This window comes from Carcharodon carcharias, chromosome 15 (assembly GCF_017639515.1).
Source record: "Carcharodon carcharias isolate sCarCar2 chromosome 15, sCarCar2.pri, whole genome shotgun sequence".
NCBI classification, from domain to species: Eukaryota; Metazoa; Chordata; class Chondrichthyes; order Lamniformes; family Lamnidae; genus Carcharodon; species Carcharodon carcharias.
Window position 1 is genome coordinate 18209729 of NC_054481.1, and position 21477 is coordinate 18231205.

At 38.6% G+C, this 21477-nt stretch overlaps 1 protein-coding gene across 2 annotated transcripts in view; it reads right to left on the bottom strand.

Moving 5' to 3' along the window:
- Positions 1-21037, bottom strand: part of axin1 (axin 1) — a 108462-nt gene extending 87425 nt beyond the window's left edge. Inside the window, exons 1-2 of one of the 2 annotated variants that reach the window (XM_041206774.1) lie at positions 20821-21037; positions 13196-14177 (exon numbers count right to left, since the gene is read on the bottom strand). In XM_041206774.1, coding sequence (XP_041062708.1) covers positions 13196-14073 — 878 coding nt within the window. In that variant the 5' untranslated portion in view covers positions 14074-14177; positions 20821-21037. The remainder of the gene's footprint in view (positions 1-13195; positions 14178-20820) is intronic. The other variant, XM_041206775.1, reaches the window with a different exon arrangement.
- Between the last annotated feature and the right edge of the window lie 440 nt (positions 21038-21477).

Sequence of the window (21477 nt, forward strand, 5' to 3'; positions counted from 1 at the left end):
ATTTAATAGATTTATCAATGTAACCTTAAGGTTTATTTAAATGTCACAGTGTGAGCTCAAACCCATTTTTACACAGTGGCAGGCCCAGGGGTAGTTTATTTCCTTGGACCTTCTTGCAGGGTTAATGTTGCTAAACCATATAAAACAAGCATCATAAACACACAAGAATCATGATGCCAATCTAAACACAGAACAGCATTCCTGAAGCATTCCATTTAATACCTCTTCAAAGTTACAAAGACCAAGATTTTGAAATCCCTCAAGACCATCATACATCCAATTAGAGGTTTTCTCAAGCCGCTAAAGGTACACATTAGTCTGAACAATACAAATTAAACTCAGTGCAAATATTACAACTGAAAGCAGCCTTTCATACTCTTCTGATCTGAACACATGTCTTATATTGGCAGAAGCTCACATGAAGCTGTGTAGTTACAGACATGTCTACAGAAAACCCTACACATTAGGGTCAAATTTCACTGAGCTGTATCAGGAGAAAGATCAATGCTTTCAGATGTATCTATCAGGAGGTAGTTGCTACAGGCTACTTTTCAAAGTGACTTCTAAAGCATAGAAATCTTCTGTGATGTTGCTCACCACAGAATTTATTTGTGAAAACAACATTTTGGCTTTTAAAAAAAATTGCTCTTGGGATGTGTGCACTGCTGGCAACACTAGCATTTATTATCCATCCTAAATTGCCCTTAAGTGGCAAGGGGCATTCAGGTCATCCATCAGGCCAGGCCTGAATGTTGGCCAGGTCTTGCTGCATGTGGACACAGGCTGCTTCAGTATCTGAGGAGTTGAAAATGGTCCTGAACATTGTGCAATCAGCAGCAAATATCCTCACTTCTAACCTTATGATGCAGGATAGGTCAATAATGAAGCTGAAGGTAGTTGGGCCTCTGAGGAACCTCTGCAGTGATGTCCTAGAGCTGCGATAATTAGCCTCCCACCAACACAACTAAAATTCCTTTAAGCTTGGTATGACGCCAATCAATGGAGTTTTCAGATTAACTTCAATTTTGCTAGGGCTCCTTGATGCCACAATTGGCCTTATGTCAAGGGCAGTTGCTCTCACCTCTGAAATTCAGTTTTTTTGTCCATGTTTGGACCAAGGCTGTATTAAGGTCTGGAGCAGAATGGCCATGCCAAAACTGAAACTGAGCACTAGTGAGCAGGTTGCTGCTGAGTAAGTGCCACATAACAGCACTGTTGATGACACCTTTCATCACTCTGCTGATGGGGCAGTAATCGGCCAGATCGGACTTGCTCTGCTTTTTGTGAACAGGGCATATAGGAAACTTTCCACATTGTAGGGTTAATCCTATATTGTAGCTGTCCTAGCTAAGGGTGTGGACAGTTCTGCAGCGCACACACACACACACATATGCTGCGGCACTGACTATCTTTATAAATATTGTTTTTTCAATATTTCATTGAACCTATTGAGAAAATTTAGTTCATCATGTCAGCATTTGAAGGTATGGGCATTAAGTTTTCTTCTACTTCCAATGCTATAGGTTTCTTAAACTCCCACTAATATTCCATTAATCCTGATTCCAAGTTTTTCCAGACACATTGTCTTGCCACGAGTCATTTACCTGATAAGCATTGCTAACCAGGCAGGTGTACTCGCCCACCTGTTCAAATCATTGCTCCAAGGGCCTACATATCTTTCAATTCTTTTGGCGCTTCAATGCATCTCCAGATAACAAGAGAAAAACAGACTCCATGTTGTCCTCAAATCATAGTGTTGCTGTAATGGTGGATGATAGCTGCTTGTGCTGTCCATGCAATGTAGGTTGGACAATTCTGATGAAAGGGGTTTGTGGTAATGGACTTTCCATCTGGGCAAGTCCTGATGGTTCTTTTATAAAATCCCACTCACAGAACAAGGCTCACCAGGAGCAAAAGGAAATGTGTGAAGGTAGAACTGGAAGCGAAGGTCATGGAAGCAGCCAGGAAGAAAAAAACGGTCAAGTTACAGAGAAGTCTGTGCAGCTTCATCAAGAAAATGGTGGGTGCACATTCAGCAACAGGGCTGCAATGAAAGGGGAAAAAATGGCCTATGTGGCTGAAAAGAGCAAAATATGTCTCGCTTTAGGGAGGAAATGGTGGGGTGAGCATGCAGGTTTGACACAAAGTGGAACAGTCTCAACACCCAAGTTGCAAACAAGATGAATAAGTAGAAGTGAGGGGGTATGGTGTTGAGAAATGGATGCTGGTGAATGCTCTGAGGATTTTTTTCAAAATTTGAAAATGTGATAACAAGCAGCCAGTGATTGAGGCAAATGTTGAAAGTAATAAAATAGCAGGTAAAGCTGGGCAATCATACCACCAGTGGTGAGAGGACTGATTTGCATTGATTAGTATTGCTTAACAGAAAAACAAAAGCAAGTGTTTTGGTTAGGGGTTACCCATAGTCATTAGTAAACATTACCAAATCATGAAAAGAAATGGTCATCAAAGGAGGGGAAAACTCGATAACTTTAACACCATCTAAGAAACCTCTACTGTGTAGAGAGTACCAAAAGCTGAAGAAAAATAACCCATCGGTGGAGTTTACTGAACACAATCAAACCACATAATCCAAATTCAGCTGACAAGTACAACAGCTCTGGGCAAAAATAGCAGTCCAAGCCTGATATTTAGAAGAGCAAAAATCTTCAAGCAAGAACTTTAATGAAGGCATTAGGAGGCAATACATTGGACAAATTTGATCATATTGTGAAATATATATTTAAACCCTTGCTTTGAATGTTGGAAACTTTAGTTGTCAAGAAAAAATTGTTGAATGAAAAATTTGCAAAGCACTTGAGCACTTTGTAGAAAGCCAGTGACACTCACTTTGAAATAGCTATTGTATATCACACAGAATGACACTAAACAATGAAGATGCCCATCAGTGCCACCTACAGGAGTAACAGGTAATGAAACAAGGCCCCATGAACCGAATTCAATACATAACTGATTTATAGATTGGTCTCTTACAATCAGGATACAAAACAATATGCTATTGTATCACACATACAATTAGTTAACTTCAAGTAGTATGGACAAATATGGTATGTGTTTTACTCACAGCAAGGTTCCAAAAAGAATAACTAGTTACTCGGTTTTGTTTTCATGATATTGGTTAATGGAGAAATCACCCATGGGCCAAAGAGACCTTTCTGCTCTCCCTCTCTTTGGATAGTGACATGGATTTTACAAATATTCTATCTGGACCACCGGAACACCAGCTCACCCAAAACACAGCAACTCTGACAACTAAGCTAAGCTTTCAGTACTGTCATTGTCGAAGGGTCATGAGGACTCGAAACGTCAACTCTTTTCTTCTCCGCCGATGCTGCCAGACCTGCTGAGTTTTTCCAGGTAATTCTGTTTTTGTTTTGGATTTCCAGCATCCGCAGTTTTTTTGTTTTTATCTCTGTCATTGAGAGACACTGGATTGTGTGTTTAAGTTTGGAGTTGGGCTTAAACACAGGCTTCCAAGTCAAAAAAGCGAGGGGGCTATTACCTAAGCCAGGCTGACATGCTATGCATGGATAGGACCAACCATTCACCCAAATGTGCATGCTCCATGTTTAATAGAAATTATGCTTTTGGACACTGGCAATATCGGACTAACTGTATTTTTGTACTAATCAACTTTGAACCTTGGAAATAGTGGATAATTGTCAACATTTTATTAACAGTTTATCAATTAAGATCACAAACTACAGTACAATATTAGTTTTGAAAGAATTATGCATTATTAAACACATTTTCCTCTATACTATAAAGTCAGCTCTTGTCAAACAGTTTTACTATACCAAATAAGTAATTCCCTCATCCCTCAGTTTTCCCCTCAATGTTTTTGTGCCAAAATAATTCTCAAATTCAGAATCAGCTCCAAAATTCTCCCTTGTCTTGTACCTATGGATTTTTCTTTTTTTATTATAACTAATCACCGTACACTTCAAGTTTGAAGAAACATTACTTTGGGTCAGCTTTCTGAATTGTGAACGGCATTTTCAGCTGAGAGGTTTATAGTTATATCCTTTAAAGATAATGTATCTGCAAGCACCAGGCCATATTTCCCTCTGATGGAATATTAATGCATGTAGTACAACATACAATTGCAATAATACTGACCTAACAAAACACAAGGATTGCTTAGCTAATTAAAATGTAACATGATAATTGCAAGAAATTTTCATTGTGCTCCAATGACTTCTGACTGCCCTGGCCCCAAATAAAATGTCAAATACAGACACAAAATAACTTCACAATCAACTGAACAACTACCTTTTCAAGTAATTAGGTATCCCAATCTTCATATTCAAACACATTTGACAGAAAACTGTTAAAATGAGCAAAAGAAGCCTGAGATGCTTACCATATTGATTAGATACTTTAGTTTGTCATTTTTTTTTCAGTTCCTGACAGGTGAAAGGGCAATTTTTGTCCTCACTACAAGCTAAAAAACTCTTGTTTAAGGTCAACACTCCATTCCAAACCACTTTTTCAATATTATATTGTAATCAGCATACTTGGTACAGATTTACAAGGTATAAACCATTGAGTTAACATTTCAAATACCAAAATAACCAAAATGTTCTGTGATCCTACATTTCCCTCACTGCTGCATTTAATTATTTTCAACAATCTCAGATTTTCTACTTCCAATACTCCATCTGGAAGTCCATTCTATACAGTGATCACTTTTTAGGTGAAAAGCTTCCTCACTTACCTTTTACCAGTTTGAACTCATGTCCCCTTATCCTATTCCAGCAATTTAAAGTTCACATTTACCGCTTTCCAACACCTCCATTCCTACATGAAAAACCCACATTTCTCCAATCTCAGTTCATAATTCAGACATTTTACATTAGAGACCAGCTGGATGCTACTTCTTTGTACTGCTTAATTTTTTTCTCAAGAGGTCACAGGTTCAAGGCCCACTCCAGAGGCTATAGGACATAATCTAGGTTAACACTCCAGGGCAGTACTGAGAGACTACTGTCAGAGATGTTATCTTTATTTCCAAAAGGTTTCAAATACAGTGCTGCACAGCAGACTTGTGAACAAAGTTATAGCTCACAGAATAAATGGTACAGCAACAACTTGGATATGGAATTGGCTGAGTGGCAGGAAACAAGGAGTAGTAGTTCATGGATGCTTTTCCAGGCTAGAGGTGGTTTGTAGTGGAGTTGCCCAGGGGTCAATGTTGAGACCCTTGGTCTTCCTGATATATATTAATGAACTAGATCTTTGCGTACAAGGCACAATTTCAAAGTTGACAGATAATAGTAAACTTGGAAGCATTGTAAACTGTTGGGAGGATAGTGTAGAATTTCAAAAGGATATAGACAAGTTGGTGGAATGGATAGACAGATGGCAGATGAAGTTCAATGCAGAGAAATGAAAAGTGATTCATTTTGGTAGAAAGAACATGCAGAGACAGTTTAAAATAGTGGTACAACTCTAAAGGAGGTGCAGTAGCAGAGGGACCTGGGTGTATGCGTGCATGAGTTATTGAAGATGGCAGAGGGAGTAAGAAATAAAACATACAATATCCTGGATTTTATTTATTTTTTTATTCATTTATGGGATATGGGCATCACTGGCTAGGCCAACATTTATTGCCCATCCCCAATTGCCCTTCAGAAGGTGGTGGTGAGCTGCCTTCTTGGACCGTTGCAGTACCTGTGGCATAAGTACACCTACAGTGCTGTTAAGGATTTTGACCCAGCAACAGTGAAGGAATGGTGATATACTTCCAAGTCAGGATGGTAAGTGGCTTGGAGGGGATTTGGAAGGTGTTGCCTAAGTATTCTTGGTGGGTTTCTGCAGTGCATCTTGTAGATTGTACACACTGCTGCCACTGTTCATCGGTGGTGGAGGGAGTGAATGTTTGTGGAACGGCTGCCAATCAAACAGGCTGCTTTGTCTTGAGGCATAGAGTACAAGAGCAAGGAGGTTATGTTGAACCTGTATAAAGAGAGTTGTATGAAAGAGTTCAGCCTCAGCTGGAGTACTGCATCTGGTTCTGGGCGCTGCACTTTAGGAAGGATGCGAAGGAATTAGAGAGCGTGCGCACGAGAGAGAGCGCGAAGAATGGTTCCAGGGATAGGGAACTTCAGTAATGAAAGCAGATTGCAGAAGTTAGGACTGTTTCCCTTAGAGAAAAGGCAACTGAGAGGATTTTGAATATCTCTATAAATCTCATAAAGGGTCTGGACAGAGCAGATATGGAAAAATTGTGAAAGGATCGAGAATGAGGGGGCACATATTTAAAGTAATTAGTAAAAGAGACAATAGCATTATGAGGAAAAACTTTTTCACACAGCGAGTGGTCAGGATCTGGAATGCTCTGCCTGAGAGTGTGGTGGAGGCAGGTTCAATTGAAGCATTCAAAAGGGAATCAGACTGTTATCTGAAAATGAAGAACATGCAGGGTTACAGGGAGAAGGCAGGAAAATGGAACAAGGTGAGTTGCTCATTCGGAGAGCCGTTGCAGACACAAGGAGCCAAATGGCCTCCTTCTGCACTGTACGGTACTGTGATTCTGTAACTAGAACAGGACACAGTGCTCAGAACACTTGCTCAGAACACTCTAATCAGAACATGTAGTTTGATCACTACTTACCCTGACATATTCCACTCTTTCAGCTATATAGTTTAACATTTAGAAGCAACACAATGCATTGGTTTAATATGCCATGTTGAGTCTAAGACACCAAGGTCTTCCAATTTGTCTTTAGCCACTTCAATTTCATTTACTTGCATTATCCATATGTCCTTGCCAGGCACAGTACTTTACACATGTCTGCATTAAATTTCATCTATTTTCTGCCCACACACATTTTTTTCACCCATTCTGTAGTCCCGTAAAGGCCTCCTTTGCTTCCACTACCCATTGAAAACCTAGCATGCACAGGCAGTCTGGCAGCTTATTTCATCAGAAAATTAACAGGCCGCAGCTTCCAATGCCTCTGGTGTCACCAGACGCATTGAATTTCTAGTACGGAAAAAAAAATCCAAAGTGGTATCTTTCTGCCACTACTTAATTATATTAGAGCTGAAGTTGGGACTGGCTCCACTGGCAGCAATGGAATATAAATGCAGCATCAATTTCTTAAGCAGTGCAATAGAAAGCCTCCTATAATACCTATAGGGATCAGACACATTTTGTTTTCCTTTCTTAAAGAAAGGAAAGTGCACTTGAAGCAAATAATCTTAATATTACAAAAGGATACTCTAATCACATCAGTCTCTCAGTGGGCCCTTATTCCAGATTCGTCATGAAAATGTATGTGATTACACACTACACACGCACGCGCACACGCACACACAGTTTGCCTGCGTTTGTCTACTATGTCTTCATTTGTCTACCATGTATTAGCACACACAAGATTTTACTTCAGTAATTCTGCAAGACAAAATTTGAGACCACTTAATGCAACGAATTCAAATGGTGGATGTGAGGAAAAACAAAATTTAATTGGGGACTAGTGATCTGGATACAATTTACAACAAGTAGCATGCATAAAGCAAGGTACCTTTGAGCATGATTAGATAGCTTGAGACAAATATACTAGGCAGTGATGTTTATTTGTGTACCAATTGTGCATTTTGCAGTTTTTAAAGCCTTTAGAACTAAATGGTGTAATGTACTGTCTCAACTGTAGAGATTGCAGTATGCTTAATGTAGGCAGTATATTGCCTAGACCAGAACTAGTAGACATCAGCCCAGCTAGGGGCACATACTCAGTGGCTAGCACAGAATTCCAATTCAGTGCCTCAGCTTCATACCGACAATCTAGATAGCATGTGGTTGGTTACCAGTTGTTACCATATGTCTGAAAAGAATACTATTTGTCACAAGTCTGTAGACAAGCTAATAGATTTGATTTTTCACTGCTTTATTCATAAACATGTCTTAAGGACAGCAATGCATTCATTGCTGTTCATTCTGAAGGTTAATTGGCTTGTGCCAATACCCAAGTACTTCAGTGCCTTTGGTAGAGCATGATCACTCAGAATAATAAGCTATTTAATTCATTATTCATTGTTTAGAAAAAAAATTAAAAATCTAACTTTAGCAGCATCTCTCTAACATAATGTTGATGAAAGAATTTGTGACTTCACATGTATTCTGCTATTTATCTAGCCCCAATTACTTTTGCCAATGGCTCAAGATAAGAAGGAAAAGATTACATTTTATCCAGGCATCCGATACCCAGCAGGAGGGTAGATGAAAGAGCTTTTTTTAAAATTTAAAATAGTTCCTATTGGGAGAGATGTTGCTACAGACATTTATACTTCCCTCTCTCAAAAGATAGGTAGTCTTTCTTTTTAGCACCATAGTCTGTAACTGGCAAATTTCCTTGTAATTTTCAATGCAGGCAACCACAATGTCAAAAAACATGACCAAATCCCAGTAATTGAACACAACAGTAAACTACGTTTTAAAATGTTGATAGAACTTGAAAGGATGATCAGCAATATCAAAAAAAAAATCCAGCTTCTTTATTCATTTGTCTACCATGTACAGTATAATACTGCTTCTCAACTTCTTTGTGTCAAAAATACCTTATTTCAAGTTAATGTTAAGCGTATCTAATCCTGGTTGCTCTTTCATTTAGATGGTGTATATTTCAAAACATTTTGAGGGTAGTTAAATTTTTATCCATTTGTTGAATCAATTTGACATCTACTTATAAAACAGTAATTTTGAAATATCTAAAACTGTCCCACATATACCTTAGTGCACCTGTATTTCAGCTAAGTTCTAGAACTCCCACCAATTAATGCACTGCTTTACACTCTGACTACATTAAAATTGTGTTTTCCTTCATTTTGAGACAGTACATGCTACTGAAAAATCAGTCTAGTGATGTTTGTCTCAATTGAAAGCTGAAAATGTTTAGAGGCAGGCAAGTGCTGATGATTGATCAAGGAAATCCTGCCCCTTCATTCCACGGTCATTGCTAGAAACAATTACATAATTCTGCACTGTTGATTAGAAATTTTTTAAAACTTCAGAAATGAAGTGAGGATGTGTCTTTAAAAGGAGAGAAGGCCTCATTATATCTCAAGAATCTCCTTAACTCCCAAATTCATGGGACTGTGCCATGTACAAGCAATCCGGTCATTATTACAAGATGGTGTATTGATTGGAAACCATCATAAAGAGAGTTTACCCTTTCTATTTTAGGAGGAAATCCTCACTTGGCGAGAATTCATCCTAATTCATTGTTAGTTTTTCTGTACAATACAAAAATATTGGGGTGAGAAAAGAGCTTTCAGCCCGTCTCAACACAAACCATTCCAGGCTGATCTAACCATTTTTATTTCCGTAGATATACTTTCCAATGCCTGTACTAATTATAAACTAGATTACACTGAGCAGTGATTTCATTGAGAGCTGCAGGAACTGATCAGAACATGTTAATTATGGCAACATTGTGAATAGGAGAAAAACAAATTACAAATAATATTGATAGATAAACATTTAACTGTAACTGACACAAAAAGCAAAATGTTCATACCTGGTTCATTCTGACCACATATGAACCACCAAATACAGGCTTTATACACTATGTATACTTTGACTAACACATACTGAAACCATTAGCAGCAACAGCACTGTATAAATTTACTTCAAGCTTGGTCAGTCGAAAAGTGACTAGTAACAAAATAAATCCTTCTTTCTTTTCCATTAAAGCAATTACAATCAAAGATTCTGTGCAACATTTCAGCAAATAAAAACGTAAAAAGTATTTTTTTTCTTCAAAACCTCTTAAAATAGCAGCCTACACTTAATAACAGGGAGACATTCTTCCAAGTAACAGTTGTATAGTGTAAACTCTTAGCCACAAAATATTTTATCATACACAAAGCCCATCCAATGTAGTCACCATCGTTCTAAGTGCAAGCATTTGAATTTGTTTTTCTCTGTTGCACTGTAGAACTAAAGTTGTGTTCTAGTAAAACAAGGCGAGCACTGCAGTTTGCATACTACATTAACTTAAATTGTGCAGTAGCGTTAGATTGTTGGCTTTGTCTTTTGAATCTTGGGTTTTGCCAGATGTGGTGATACATACAAGCATACGAAATAGGAGCAGAGTAAGCCATTCGGCCCTTGAGCCTGCTCTGTCATTCAATAAGATCATGGCTGATCTGTTTGTGCTTCAAATTCCACATTCCTATCTAACCAGATAACATTTGATTTTCTTGCCTAACAAGAATCTACCTACCTCCAACTTAAAAATATTCAATGGCTCTGCTTCCACCGCCTTGTAAGGCAGAGTTCCAAAGTCGCACAACACTCAAAAAAAATCTCATCTCTCTCCTAGAAGGGTGACCCCCAACTTTAAAACAGTACTCCCTAGTTCTAGGCTTACCCACAAGAGGAAACATCTTTTTCTACATCCACCTTGCCAATACTGTCAGGATCTTATATACTTCAATCAAGTCACCCCTTACTCTTCTAAACTCCAGTGGAAACAAGCACAGTCTGTCTAACCTTTCCCTACATGACAACCCCCTCATTCCTCTGAACCGCCTCCAACACATTTACATCCTTTGTTAAATATGGAGACCAAAATTGCACACAGTATTCAAGATGCAGTCTCACCAATGTCCTGTATAACTGAAGCATAGCATCCTTAATTCTATGGTCAATTCCTCTCATAATAAAGGCTAGCATTCCATTACCCTTCATAATTACTTGCTGTACCTGCATACTAACTTTTTGTGACTCAAGCACTAGACCACCTAGATCCCTCTGCACCTTGAAATTCTGCAGCCATTCAAGTAATATTCTGCTTTTATGTTCTTCCTGCCAAGTGAACAACTTCACATTTTCCCACATTTTATCCATCTGCCGTATTATTGCCCACTCACTGAACCTGTCTACATCCGAATGCAAACTCCTTATGTCCGCTTCACAACTTGTCCTCTTTCCCACCTATCTTTGTCATTTGAAACTTTAGCTACCATGCCTTTGCTCCACTCAACTAAGTCATTGATGTAAATTGCAAAATGTTGAAGCCCCAGCATAGACCCTTGCGGAACTTTACTTGTCGCATCCTGCCAATCAAAGACCCAATTGTGCATTATCTGTTTTCTGCCAGCCAGCCAATCTTATATCCAGGCTAATATGTAACCCCGCTACACCATGGGCTTTTATTTTCCTCAATAATCTTTCATGTGGTACCTTATCAAATGCCTTTTGGAAGTCCAAGTACAGCACATCTAGAGGCTCCCCTTTATCCACAGTGCATGTTACTCCTTTGAAGAACTCCAACAGATTGGATAAACATGATTTCCCTTTCTCAAAACCATGCTGACTCTTCCCAATTACCTTGTTTTTCTTTAAGTGCCCAGTTATAACCTCCTTAATGATTGACTCTAACACCTTCCCCACAACAGATGCCAAGCTAACTGGCCTACCATTTCCTGTTTTCTGCTTCCCTCCCTTCTTGAATGGAGGGGCTTTATTTGCTACTTTTAAGTCTGATGGAACCTTTCCAGAACCTAGAAAATTTTGGAAAATTAACAACAACGCAGCTACTACCTCATTAGACACGTGTTTTAAGACCCTAGGATGAAGTCCACCTGGACCCGAAGAATTGTCAGCCCGCAGCTCCATCAGTTTGCTCAGTACCGCTTCCCTAGTCATTGTAATTTCACCAAGTTCATTTCTCCCTTCCACCTCCTGATTTACAACTATTACTAGAATGTTTTTTGTATCCTCTATAGTGAAGACAGAAGCAAAATATTTGATCATTTCATCCGTCATTTCCTTATCAACTATTAACTCTGCACCAATATTCACTCTTTTCCTTTTTGAAATACCTGTAGAAACTCCTGCTGTTTACAAATTTCTAGCTAGCTTCCTCTCATATTCTAATTTCTTTCTCCTGATTAACCTTTTAGTCATTCTCTGCTATTCTTTATATTCTGACCAATCATCTGACCTGCCACTCACCTTTGCATAGTTATACGCTTTTTCCTCAAGTTTGATGCTTTCCCTTAACTTCTTCAGTTAACAAGATGGTAGGTCCTCCCCTTAGAATTTGTCTTTATAGTAGGAATGTACTTATCCTGAGTATTCTGGAATATCTTCTAAAATGTCTGCCACAGCTTCTCTATTGATCTATCTCCTAGCCTAGTATCGTAGTTCGCTTCAATTAGCTCAACTTTCATGCCTGCATAGTTGTCCTTATTTAAGTTCAAAATACTAGCCTTAGATCCACTCTTCTCCCTTTCAAACTGGATGTAAAATTCAATCATATTGTGATTGCTGCTACCTTGGGGTACCTTCACTTGGAGGTCATTAAATAATCCTGTAACTTTACACAATACCAAGTCTAATATTACCTGCTCTCTGGTTGGTTCCATAATGTGCTGCTCTAAAAAAATTCTCTCGAAAGCATCTTATGAACTCCTCATCCAGGCTACTACTATCAATCTGATTTTTCCAGTTTATATATAGATTGAAATCAGCAATGATTATTGCCGCCCCTTTGTCACAGCACCCAATATTTCTTCATGTATAATATAGAAGCAAAATGCAGATGCTGGAAATCTGAAATAAAAACATAAAATGCTTGAAAAACTCGGCAGGTCTGGCAGTATCTGCAGAGAGAGAAACAGAGTTAACGTTTCGAGTCCGTATGACTCTTTTTCAGCTCTGGAGAGGAGTCACAAACACTCGATACGTTAACTCTGTTTCTCTCTCCACAGATGCTGCCAGGCCTGCTGAGTTTTTCAAGCATTTTCTGTTTTTATTCCTTGTATACTTTGCCCTACATTGTGGTCACTGTTAGGGGGCCTGTAGGCCACTCCCACAAATGACTTCATCCCCCTGCTATTCCTCACCTCCACCCAAACCAATTCTACATCCTGATCTCCTGAACCAAGGTCATCTCTAACTATTGCACCAATGCCATCCTTGATCAACAATGCTACCCCTCCACTCTTACCTAGCTTCCTATTCTTCTTGAATGTCATTTCACCCTCAATATTCAGGACCCAATCTTTGTCATTAAAAAGATTAAATGCTTTAGCATAATTGGAACTTTCCCACAAAATATATGGTTACCAACACACTAAACAAGCAAGGTGACAACACTGATTTTTAACACTATGAACATTTCAAGAATCTGACCCTTACTTAATACCACTAAGCCATTACCTGTACTCCCGACCTTCATCGAATCTCCTGGTTGGACCAGCACGTTGTGGCGCTGTTTCCATAAGCAGTTTCTGTGTAAGCCTGTTAACAGTGGCCAAATCTCTCCCTTTTTGTTCATCTGTGTCTTGGTCACATTTCCATTCCTCATCCTCATTCAAAGTAGGCAAATATCCTAATAATGCCTTTCCTGTCCCAGACCCTGAGCTCTGATCACTGTACAACTTTGGACTTTCTCCACCTGTCCTTGTATATTCCAAATAAATATCAGACTTCAGGAATACAGGGTAGGTGTTCTCCTCCATCATTGCCTGAATTTCAGTTTGGGCCTGGTCAAACATGGCAGGGTCTATCTGTTGCTTCATAACACAATCCTTTATGAAGCTTTTAGTGGCTGGTTTGATCTGCCTGGACACAATACCATTATTATCCAGAATGTATTTCTTATATATGGCTTTTGCCAATTTAAGCCTCTTTTCTTCATTAGAATTATTAGGTTCCAGTTTTCTAAATCCACTGCATGCAAACCAAAAATCCAACAGGTCCGCACAGTCTTCTTGTTTTAAGAAAGTCCTGAATAAATTTATTCCATCCTGATCATCCAGTAAGGAGTGTAAGGATTCTGCCCATCTCAAGTATGGGGGCGTTGGTGAAGCACTACCCTCTGGTTCATAACCCAAATCCAAATCTGGCCGCCGTGGAGTTGCCGTGGATGCCTCACATTTAAGCCCTTCGGTTTTTATAGGGTAGAAATTGTGATTCAATTGCCTACAGTCTGTAGACGCCAGCTCACCTTCCTCACCTGGGACTGGTGGCCTTGGTGCATCTTCAGTAAAGCTTCCCCCTAGGTCCATCAAATATGCCTTTCCTCTTGCACTCATTTTTGTAGCAACCACATGCACAGCACCAAATCCAGTACAGTCCCAATTCCTCCTATTGTCAAGTATTCAAGCAGAGACCAAATGTTGCTGGGATTATATTCTTCCTGTAATTAAAAAAAAAGTTAACCATTTTTCTGCAATATTTTAACAGCAAACATCATAATTCAGCTTAGTGTAGTCCACATATGAATTATATGACTTTTAAGTTACAAATTGCCGACATCAGGTCATCACAAACATCTTTTTCCAATAGTTCTCCTATATCCAAAACATTATGTACAAAAATAAAAACAAAATACTCAGACAAGCTTATAGCGTATCACTTCATTCTTTAGCATACATAACCTATAATCCTATTACAAACAAGGACATAACTTGAAAATGTGAAACCCCAAACTTGCAACGCTATAAATGAAGATAGAGGGATCAGGATCAATTCATAGCAATTCTATAAAAGGTCTTTACTTGACTTTCGCTTAACCTATTCTCCCAAAGGAAGGGCACTGGGCTTTCTCAATTGCTTCAAATCAAGCCCGTCAAATTATTGGCCATAGTTCATAAATAACATTAGCAAAGAAACAAGATGCCTTGGTTGTCTTATATTAGAACTTTTTGTGTTGAAATGCTAAAGGTGCTAGTAAGATGACAGTCAATAAGCTGCACATCGAGTTAAAAAATAATCCAGTGTTGATTTCTAATGCCCACGCTAGATCAGATCACATACATAACAAGTACTATGTCTCCAGTTAATTCATCTGGGCAGGCTACCACATGTTAACAATCAATGCTCCCAATATATTGTCAGTTTTCTTTTTTGTGGATGGAACATGGAAAAAGGAGAATAATGATGGGATTACTAGCAGTAACCCCATTCTTCACCCAAAAGCCCCTTACATAACAAAACACTAGCACTAAATTTTATGTTTAGAAATGTAACTACAGCAGTTTATTTTATCAAAACAAAAATCATAAAATAGCAATAAATTCTTTGCAGAGTTCATTCCTTTGTAATAGTAGCATTATCACCCGGGTCAGAAAATTGCAGGTTCAAGCCACTCCAGAATTCGAGCACATAATCTGGATTAAACTTTCAGCAAAATGCAGAGGGAGTGATGCACTGTCAAAGATGCAATTAAAAGCACGGCCTCATCTGCCCTCTCACATGGTTATATAAGATCCCACAGCACTAAGATCAAGGGAGATGTCTTGGTGACCTGGCAGCATTTACCTCTCAACCAAGATCACTACAACAGATTATCTGAGCGTTTCTTTCATTGCTGTTTGTGGGACCTTGCTTAATGCAAATTGGCTGGTATGTTCACTTGCATTAAAACAATTACTGCACTTCAAAAGTAATTAATTGGCTCTGAAGTACTTTGGATCACCTTAGGTTGGAAAAGATGCATTATAAGTGCAGCTTTGTTTATTTTTTCCATTTTTTAATTATACTTTTTTTCCAACAAAAGACAACGCTTCAAAACAATTCTCTGAAATCCATGTCTTACAATCACAATTAAAAATTCCAATGATACTAAAAATGAAAATAATTTCAAAAAATTGTTCTAACCTTTTCTCAGTGCCTTGTCGCCTACCACAATTCATACTCATCATTTATTTGCAACTAACATTGAACATTTTAATATTACCATACTCAATGCATCTTTTCATACTAGGTATTGCATCAAATAGTAAAAGAAAATACTAATGCCAGATAACTGCAGTTTCAGTAACTATAAAAAATCTTATTTTTGATCATTTATGTAAAATTTCTACCACTGCTTGCTTTGTTGAGTAGAATATCTTCAGACTTTCAATTTTCTATTGAAAATTTTAAAAATCCCCAAAATTATAAATCAACAAAAACCAGTTGCTGCTTTACACCAAAAAAATGAAAATGGAAATCCAAGCTAACAATTAATATTATCTCTTTACACCAATTCAGACTATTTTTGACAGTACATATAATTGCATTGCAAGAAGCATTGTATACTTGCAAAAGCAAAGCTCAACAATGTATTTGTTTACACTGCATCAGGCTACATTTAAAGAATCATGTTTCAACTCCAACAATAAATTTTGCTATGCATGACTAGGAATGAGGCACAATCTAGCAGATTGGTAAATTATAAAACTTTCCTACACTGTTTGATGAGCTTGTCAACCAATGACATTTCACTTTAACCAAATTATAGCCACATCTAGTGTGTTCGAAGGATCATGCTGCCATGCCCCAAGTTCGGCTTCTGACTAAAGTCAGATTTGCTTCCTATTTTGGGGTGAGAAGCATAAAGACTTAAATTAACTAATGTGGCATATTTTAAAGCTTCAGACACTCACAGAATGTATAACATTAATGAATGCCCTCTGACATGCAACACTTTGAAAGTTAAACTATCTGGGGTATGCTGAGGGACAGAAAAGAGCATCACGTTAAAAAAGGGAGAATTGAAGGATGAAAGAGCCACTGCTGCCATGCCTCTGACTGGTTGAGAACAGCATAGATGGAAGCCCCAACCATTTTGCTGGAGAAAGTGAAGTATGAACTGCATTTAAATACCAAGAATTGTTTGACATACCCATCACAAGAGTAAGCAGTCTGCACAAGTTCATTGGTTAAAGTAATTATTTAATGGCAATCAAATGACACAACCAATACTCAGAACATCCATTGCTTCTTGAAGTGTGGTGTCAACCCTGATAATTTCTCAAGTTATAACCATATGTACAAACATAAGTTATCATGGATTTCTAACAAGTTTAAAATCACCCTATATATTTAAATAGATAATCAAGAGATTCTAATTTGCATTTTGAGTAAAATCCATTTCTCTGATTTTAAAGATTTTGAAACATAGTAACTAGGGAGAACGGAGTAACAATGTTTTAACAATCTATTTGCTGGATCTAGAGTGGCCTAGTTTCCAATGATCCACTCCACAGGGGAACCATCTAATGAAATACATTTTCTTTAAAAAAAAAATCTGCTTGAAAACGTATCTGGTATTCGGTCGTGCAGCATAAAAGCTTGAACAAATGTAACAGCTGTCAATTGTACTAAGAATTTCAACATACTTAGCAAATAATATTTAAAATTAAATCTGAGAGCAATTAAAATCAATTAAACACCTTTCAACTCCATTCCAATGGCATCTACTGAATATAAAAATTAATCAAACGGTACTACTGTATACTCACACGCATCGACCTGCATTTAAAAGCAGTCTGCTCGTTTGATGTGTTAAAACCACCTACAATCGCTGTTTAATCTGCTGCAGTGCATAAGCTATTATTCATCAGATACTTTTCCTTCTGAATCCTTTGCTGAGGGGTTATTTTTAATCGTCCACCTTCAGACTATGGTTAAATAGATATGTCTAAACAGGCTAGTTACAGAGAACGCTAGATCGAGTTGGTAGTGAATCGCTGTATCTTAGACTTGCGAGATGTTTGTGCATCAGTCCCCTTGATCTGACTGATGCATCTGCAGCCCGCATCGCATTCATTTCTTGGCCTCTCCGGCACAGTGGGGGATGGGAAAGAGCAAACGAGACCCTTTTTAGCTACTTGCAGTTCTCGTTTTGTTTCTAATAAAAACGGCCCAGGCCCCTTGATTTTTTTTAAACACTGCAGCTTATACAACTTTCTAACATCAAATGTCGCAACGGTAAATCAAATTAATTCAAGATTCGGTTGAAAATAAATCTCATCTAAACTTGATCTACAAATGATTGGCATACAACCCCAGCACGATTCAAACCCCCCAATGCACATTTTCAGGAACCTCTCCCCCTCACACTGCAATTAAACCCGCTCCTAGCTTCACGACCGACCTGTAAAAATCTATGTTCTGCTTCCGTGTGCATCTGAAATCCTTAAAGCCCAAACACCATAAAGGATATTAACAACAGGAAAATACTTAAACACTTTCTTTGTTATTTTCAATCTCTCGCACACACTCAGGCAACCATACACATTCCCTGGTCCTTCTTGAAAGAGCTAAATAGCGCCCCCTGTCTTAGTACTTGCATTGCAAGGAGTTCATCTACACATCATAGAAATTGAAAATCCTTTGGCCTAAACTCTTTCTCTAATTCTACTCAATAATAAAATGACTTGTAAATTTATAAAATGCAGAAAATCAATATTACTTTTGCTAATCGTGATTTGTGCTAAGCGCATTAAAAGGTCTCAGATGTCCCCTATATGTATTTATTTCTATTATACTGCCTTTGTATGTTTCACGCAATGTCATTCTCAATAATTAAGCACATTCGAGCAGACGTCTAACTCTATTAGGTATGTATCAAAATAGTAGGCATTAACGAAGCATGACAATGTAGATCATGTTTACATTGCTGCAAACCTTCATGAACTATTGCTACTTTGTGTGTCATTTCATTTCGCCACAATAAATATCTCATTGTATAAGTTGCATTCACGTTATCAGGGCCAATTTCACAAAAGGTGACTTAATTTTTAGGCCAATAATATTTATATACCAAGGGCGGAACTTGTGAGAAAAATGCGAAGAAACTGCATGTGTCCACATTATTGCAATTGTTATTTATTTTGGCACAGGTCACATAATATATCATTTATATAAGGGCTTACAAGAACAAACAGGTCACTCATACCCTGGAGTGGAAAAGACACAAGATGCAAAAAAAAAACCCCTACTCTGTTTAATTATATCCGGTCAGAAATGCCTAATCGTGTTACAATCTCTTGTTTAACCACCAAGTTATAACGCTAACAATGAAAAATAGTTATTCCGGACACCATGCCTTAGACTTTACACCTAGTTTATATCACCGGAACACGTTTTATCCTAGTATCTATTTGTTATCCTTTGAAACAATCATAAAAGTACCCCCAAAATGAAGAAGTGCCGTACACATGCAACAAAATATACTTTACATTTTTTATTCACTTAACCCGATACTGGCACCCATTCTTAGAATTCAAGGTAACCACAATCTCTTAAATTGCATGCGTGTTCCCTCAGTTACAATTATGCATTCAAACCGCTACTCTGAATATGACAAACAATTCCAGATATTGTGATTTGCCCATCTCGTAAGCCCCTTCAGCCCAACCTCTCCTGTAAACACGGACTTTGAAGTAATTAGATTTTTTAAAAACTCAAAAGGATACTTATGGAATCTCGACTACATCACATTAACTTGTCTGTTTTGAGTTTAAATTCTGGATAGATGTGTGTGAGGCAAAGGAATAAACTATATTCGAAGTTCAGAGGTCAGCCAAGGTCAAACTTCTCACCAATGCCTTCATCATTAAAATAGTTCAAACCGCAATTCTACTTTTCTCAAAAGGCCCGATCCCCAATAACTCAGAAGTGCCCATAAGAGTCAGTTAGATGATTGTATTAAACCACTATACTGTGATAATTTTCCATTTCGCGCGTTTTCTAACTTATTGGTCATGCCTTCCAAGATCATTAAATATCGTCAACCCCCATATGGCCTAAGCAAAACAGCAGATGAAAAGTGAACATCGCGCACTTACAAGCCTTTCAGAAAGTGCGGTTTAAAATTAGTTTTGCTAAACCGGAGTTAGCCATCGTAAAGGCAGCTACAGTGGTAAAGGAGACACTGTCATACACTGTGTGAATGTGATCAGAGCAACAACAACAAAAAGAGATGGAAAAAACCTGTCAAAGGGAAAAGGTGTTGGTTGAATAGCGAAAGGGTACAGGTCAATGCTATTACGTTTAGATGACAACAGTAACATTAAAGGCCAATAAACAAATGTTAGAGCACGACTTTGGTGTCCAGCTATTTTTTTTTGTGTGTGTGTGTTTTGAAATGCAGTGCAACAGCTAATTCAGCTCAGGAACGCGAACAGATGTCACTACTATTTGGACCAGCAACTGTGAAGTTGGGCAAAGTTTCCAGTTATTAAATGACTGAATTCTTTGCAAGCTCGCCTTCCAGAGGCAACGTTTCCTCTGCAGGGGAATCGCAGCTCCCCCCTTTCGCTGTGATAAAGCAGGAGAGCTGGCAGAGCACCACAGAGCAGGGTGGACATTGGCAACCAGACCGGGTCGGGGAGTTGGAGGGGGGTGGAGAAGAGAGAGAGAGAGAGAGAGGGAGTGAGAAGGAAACGGAGAAGAACAGGTTATATTATTCAATAAACATTGGATGGGGTCCCACCAAGAAATCAATCGCGATTGTGCAAAAAAAAAGGGGAAAAAATGCATTTCAAATCAGATCTGCAGATTCGTGCAAGTTTTATTTTTAACCCCTTTTTAAAATTGTTTTCGCTTCATCATCAAGAGAGAGGGAGGGAGGGAGAGAGGGAGGGAGGAAGAAAGAGGGAAAAAAAGTTGCAAACGTGCCAGTGGGAGAGGAGAGGAGGAGAGTCTGCGGATTTTGCAGCCACAAAACGTTTCTCTCTCCTCCTTTAACTTGCAATTAATTCCTTTGAACAAAACCTCCCCCCTCCCCCCCCAAAAAAAAAATAACACCATCCCCCTCCTCCCCACACACACACTTTGCTAGAGTGACTTTTAAAAGAAGAAGCTGCTGGAGCCGAGCTCTTGTGTATGTCTGTGTATGTCTATATATCTCTCTCTCTCTATATATATATATATATATATATATATATATACACACACACACAGACATAGACATAGACAGAGAGACATTTACAAACAAATCGCCCCCCCCCCCCCCCCTCAACACGTCAGGAATAACAGGCGAGAGACGAAGAGACTCGGTTATTTACCTGGACACACAAAACTTCCCCACGTCCTACACAACATGCACCGTGGCGGGTAACTCCTTTCCCCAGGCGAATCTGTGAGAAAGTTTCTTCCATGAGGAGGATCCGCGGTTACGGCCGGGTAGAAACGGCGGCGACGGCCGCCTCCGCCCCGGCTCTTCCATGATTTAAAGAATATAATATATATATATATATATAAATATAAATATAGATATATATATATATTTTTTTTTACTCTCTTTTTATATAAAAAAAAATAACCCTCCCCTCTCCCTCTTCCTTCCTTCCTTCCCAGCTCAGGTCGGTCGATTTTTGTTGTTGTTGTTGTTGTTGTTGTTGTTGCTGCTTATGCAGGAATTAAATATAAAAATCACATTTAAACAAAAACGAAACCGGAATTTTTTTTTTTAAATATATAAATTTTTTTTTTAAAAAAACACCCTCCCGGGGAAGCGGCGAGTTTTAAAATTTCTCCTTCTGAAAAGGGGGGGGGGGGGGTTAAAAAAAAAAGATTTCTCTCTCTCTCTCTGCGCTGTGGAGAGATCTCGACGCCCTTTTTCTTTCTGCTCGGCCGTTGCTCGCGCGCTCTCTCTCCCCCCACCTCTCTCTCTCTCGCTCGCTCGCTCGCGACTAAACCGCCTCTTAACGATGAACTCGAAG